The 4112-nt window shown below is 33.4% G+C and overlaps 1 protein-coding gene across 1 annotated transcript; it reads right to left on the bottom strand.

Moving 5' to 3' along the window:
* Positions 1–2034: 2034 nt before the first annotated feature.
* LOC129579612 (antichymotrypsin-2-like) lies at positions 2035–3776 on the bottom strand. The gene is made up of 5 exons (XM_055469767.1): positions 3622–3776; positions 3455–3558; positions 2555–3373; positions 2359–2500; positions 2035–2272 (listed from the first exon to the last, which is right to left on the bottom strand). Coding segments are annotated over exons 1-5 (1197 nt in total). The 5' UTR covers positions 3623–3776; the 3' UTR covers positions 2035–2141.
* Between the last annotated feature and the right edge of the window lie 336 nt (positions 3777–4112).

Raw genomic sequence — 4112 nt, 5'->3', positions numbered from 1 at the left:
CTTTTTATTTTGTTCAATTTTCTATGTTTTTCTATTTATTTCATGGAAATTTGGTGTCTTTCTATATATTCTCTAAACCAAATACTCTAGGTTGTTTCAATTTAAAGTGAATAAAGAGTAAATTTAGCTAAAATTTGTAAAGCGGTCACTGAACACTCAAACTCTGCTTCTTCTCAGGAAGATATAAAACGAGAATGATGATCGGCAACGAATTCATGGTCTGTGGTATCAATAACTCTCTCTTCGATGCCCCCCATTGAATTGCAAATGTTGAGTCAGAAATTCAGTAGTCACGATTGAAATAAAACAAAGAAATAGAACTTGATGTGTGAACAATGGAATCATGATTGGCGGATTAAAATAAAAGAGCTCAATACCTCTGCTGGAATCTCTCTCGTCGACTTTAAATTTGACCTTGTGAATCCCGTGTGGTATACGCAACGATTCTCTTTCTTTCATAAGTACGTTCAAATGGGAACCTGCAGTGAACATTTCATTCATGCTCAACTGACAAGAAAAATCATTGTTGAATTCTATCAAATCATGTTTTTTTAATGACTAAGCTGTAAAAAAACATTGTGAATTATTTTAAGTATCCACATTTTCCAAAAACGTTACGTTAATTGAATTCAAAGTCAAGCTTCAACTTTGGAATCAGAATATCAACGTTAGTATTTTCCATTTGATGGCAAATATGATTGAAGCTTCATACCTTCATCTTTGCTTCTAATGCAGGCAACCTGGTGCGAACAATCGACGAGTACTGTCACACAATCTCAAAATGATGGAACTAATATCCGCCATCTATTATTCCACCGGTCAAATCAATTTAATTCTTCAAATGCAAAACTTTTTTGCCAATAAAAGAAGTGTATTGGCTATGTAATTCAAATATATATAATATATCTCGATCGGCATAAGAATCTATGTATTTTTTTTTGTTAAACACATGAATTATAATATCGTGTGGTTTATTTGTGTCGCAGTGGTTTTATTGGCGAGAAAAATATAAAAAAAAAATGATAAAGCATCCCTAGTTTTGTTGATTTTTCAAAATGGACTGTGTTTATATGTATTTGCTCCGCTACTCTCTGCATTCTTGAGACTCTCATCGAATTTTTGTACACCACATGAAATGTATTTTCAATCAAAGTTAGTTGGCATTTATTTATCAGTAAAATTCGTTCCTTTCAAAAACACTATGGATATAAACCATAATACAAAACGAAACATGTGTAAATTAGAAAAAAAACTCATTTTTTCGTGAGATTGAGAGTATTCTATACACTGAGAAAAAATTACCTGATAAAATAACAGATGGCGTTTCTAAATGGTTAGTTTCCAAACTTTTTTATATGGAGGTTGCGAATTGTCCAACTTTTTCGGTAATATCGTATTGCAGAAAAAGTTTGACAATTCACAACTTCCATATAAAAAAAAAATTGGAAACTTACCATTTACAAACGCCATCTGTTATTTTTCCAGAAAAGTTTTTCTCAGTGTATATTTAATAAATTATTGCAGGATTTTCTCAACGTTTTAAAACATACACTCCTTTTCCAAAACAAAGTCTATGAATCATACACCACTCTCCATCTCATAGATTTGATAGATCAAACAACGGAATCCATTTTTCTCGATAAAATAATGAAAATTATCATATAACTGATTGGATTAATGTGACAAAGAAACTAAATGTTCTTTCCAAATTGGAAGAGTCATTCGGGATCTGAAATATAGCTTAAGACTTGAATCTATGAACATGATCAATGCCTCGGATGGCAGCAAGACCGAGAACAACTTAAATGACAACTGTAGCGACACGAGCGCCCTCAATTTCAATAGGCAAATCAATGTAATTTCGGAATTTTTTTCCGAACTAAACAGCGCGACAATTTGAATTTTCTTGATGCTGCCACCCTATGGATCAATGCGAGACAGGCTTAAACAGACAAATTCACCTTCAACAGTATACTTTTTTAGAACAAAAATGTTTCATTTCCAGAATCTGAAGAAGAATAGTGTGTATTCGAATATTTTTGAAATACTTTTTATTTGTTATTATCTCTTTCCTCTTCACATTTTTCATACAATTTATAACTGTTTAAACATTCCGCGGAGTCTTCTTGAAGAGCAAAAAATTACTCAAAATTTGTAATGCGGCCACTAAAAACAGGAGTTCTTGTTCTCTCATGCAAAATGAAAAAAATGAATGGATAATCAGCTATAAACTGGGGATCCTCAGCACCAACTATTCGATCTATTAAGAAACCTAGAAAAAAGAAAGATTTTTTCTTCATAACATTTGAATTCACATCGAAAAAATGTTATAAATAAAAATTGCATTTGAGAACACACCTGAAGCAGCACCCGACTCAGAACCTCCCTCGTTTACTTCAATAAATGCCTTATGAATGGTATCGGATACGCGTAACGGTTCTCCTTCTTCTAAGAGTCCGCTCAATTTGGAATCTTGAGTGAACATTTCATTCATTCCCAACTAGAAGAAAATCGTTGCTCATTTTGCTGTCAAAAGTGATGGTCACATACATACATTTTTCAGCACATCATTCAATTGCGTTTCATATTGAATCTTGAATTTTGGAATGCGAACGCGAACATTTAGATGATTCATTTCTTCGTATAACTTGTCAAAGTCATAACCTCTCATCTCTGTTTCTAGTAGATGCAATCCATTGCGATTAATTGGCAAAATCATTAGCATTACGAAGGAAGATCTGACATATTTCATTTCGAGTGCCAAGGCATCCAAATCACGCACATAACCCGAATAGAGATTTATGTTTGGGAAATACATGAAATCCGTCTGAACCTCTTGCCAGCCATAATTGTAAAATGTTCGTTTCTCGGTGAGCTTTTCGTCGAATTTGTACAGCCAATTGCCTTTGAAATAAATGGCATTGATTAAAACCACACGAGAATCATAATTAAACAGGTCTGGCTTAACCAATTCCTTGATAAGGCCATTTGTTTCCTCTTCCACGAAGTGATTGATTGTTCCGGCAGCCTCTTCTTTGTTCGTAAAATTCACTGATTCAATGCCTGAATGAAAGTCATGAGTGGCCACATCCCGCAGAGTCTTGTTTACTTTGTAGCCTTGTTGAATGTAAATTCGATTGGCAATCGAGAGAGTCACATTCCCAGCATCGCTTTGCAACAAGTCATAATATAAACGAAAATCGTTGGCTATCACTGTTTTATTTACTCTCTTATCATCTTCTATATGAAATCCTCTTGTCAATTCAATATACGTATTCGTATTTTCATTCGCTGCCTGTGACAATAGTGCAATCGCATTTGCCACGGAGAACGGTGATATTATCACATTGCTATTGGTGGTTTTCACACATTCCTAATGAAAAAAAAAACAAATTTTAAAAGGATTTTTTCTTTTGGCAAAGAATAAATTTTGATACAAAAGGTTTTGACATACGAAGTATAAATCCGATGAAAATTTTGTAGCTCCCATATACCCATATACCACCGTATTTGATAACACAATCAAGCAAATGACAAATGCAAGCGTCAAGCGTGCCACTGAAAAAAAGAAACAAATAATAATTTTTTGTGCTTCTGTTAAATGTAATGAAACTGCCATACTTTCGTCGAATACTTTTAAATTCCTTGTAACATTTGATACAGAGAGATCGACTCTCCCATACAACTCAAGGCACACACTGAGGTAGCTGCAACAGCGTCTGTATGTTTTTATATAAGTTGAAGTTATGTGATAAGAAAAAAGAACGACAAGAATATCCTGATTACAGGCTGGAATTCCCGAATTGACAAATTTCCAAAAAATGCACCAAAAAGTCCATGTTATTGAGTTAACGTACCCCTTTTTTCTTCATCGAACCATAGAATGAACGAAAAAAATTAAACATTTTGATGGACTTGTGCTATTTGCTAGAAAGTGAAGTGCATGTATTTTCTCAGCATAAAAGAGCCATATTAAAATGAAATTTCGTTCAAATCTATGTATTGTAGTCAAAGAATTGTCGAAAAAATCGTATTTTTTCAATTTTTCTGCGTTTTTGGGTTTCTGCAAAAAAAAAAATCTGCATTTTTTCTTTCTGCAATTTTTTTTCTGC

The sequence above is a fragment of the Sitodiplosis mosellana genome, unplaced genomic scaffold, assembly GCF_009176505.1.
Source record: "Sitodiplosis mosellana isolate CC-2019 unplaced genomic scaffold, AAFC_SMos_1.0 Smas_scaffold_6285, whole genome shotgun sequence".
Taxonomy (NCBI): domain Eukaryota; kingdom Metazoa; phylum Arthropoda; class Insecta; order Diptera; family Cecidomyiidae; genus Sitodiplosis; species Sitodiplosis mosellana.
This window is presented reverse-complemented; position numbering and strand designations above follow the sequence as displayed.

What these genes read in the sequence shown, in the direction of transcription:
- LOC129579612 (XM_055469767.1), bottom strand. An exon ending in TTTCATCGGATTTATACTTC is followed by an intron (nt 3,374 to 3,454) that starts GTATGTCAAAAC and finishes TTTTTTCATTAG; the next exon opens with GAATGTGTGAAAACCACCAA. An exon ending in TGAATGATGTGCTGAAAAAT is followed by an intron (nt 2,501 to 2,554) that starts GTATGTATGTGA and finishes ATTTTCTTCTAG; the next exon opens with TTGGGAATGAATGAAATGTT.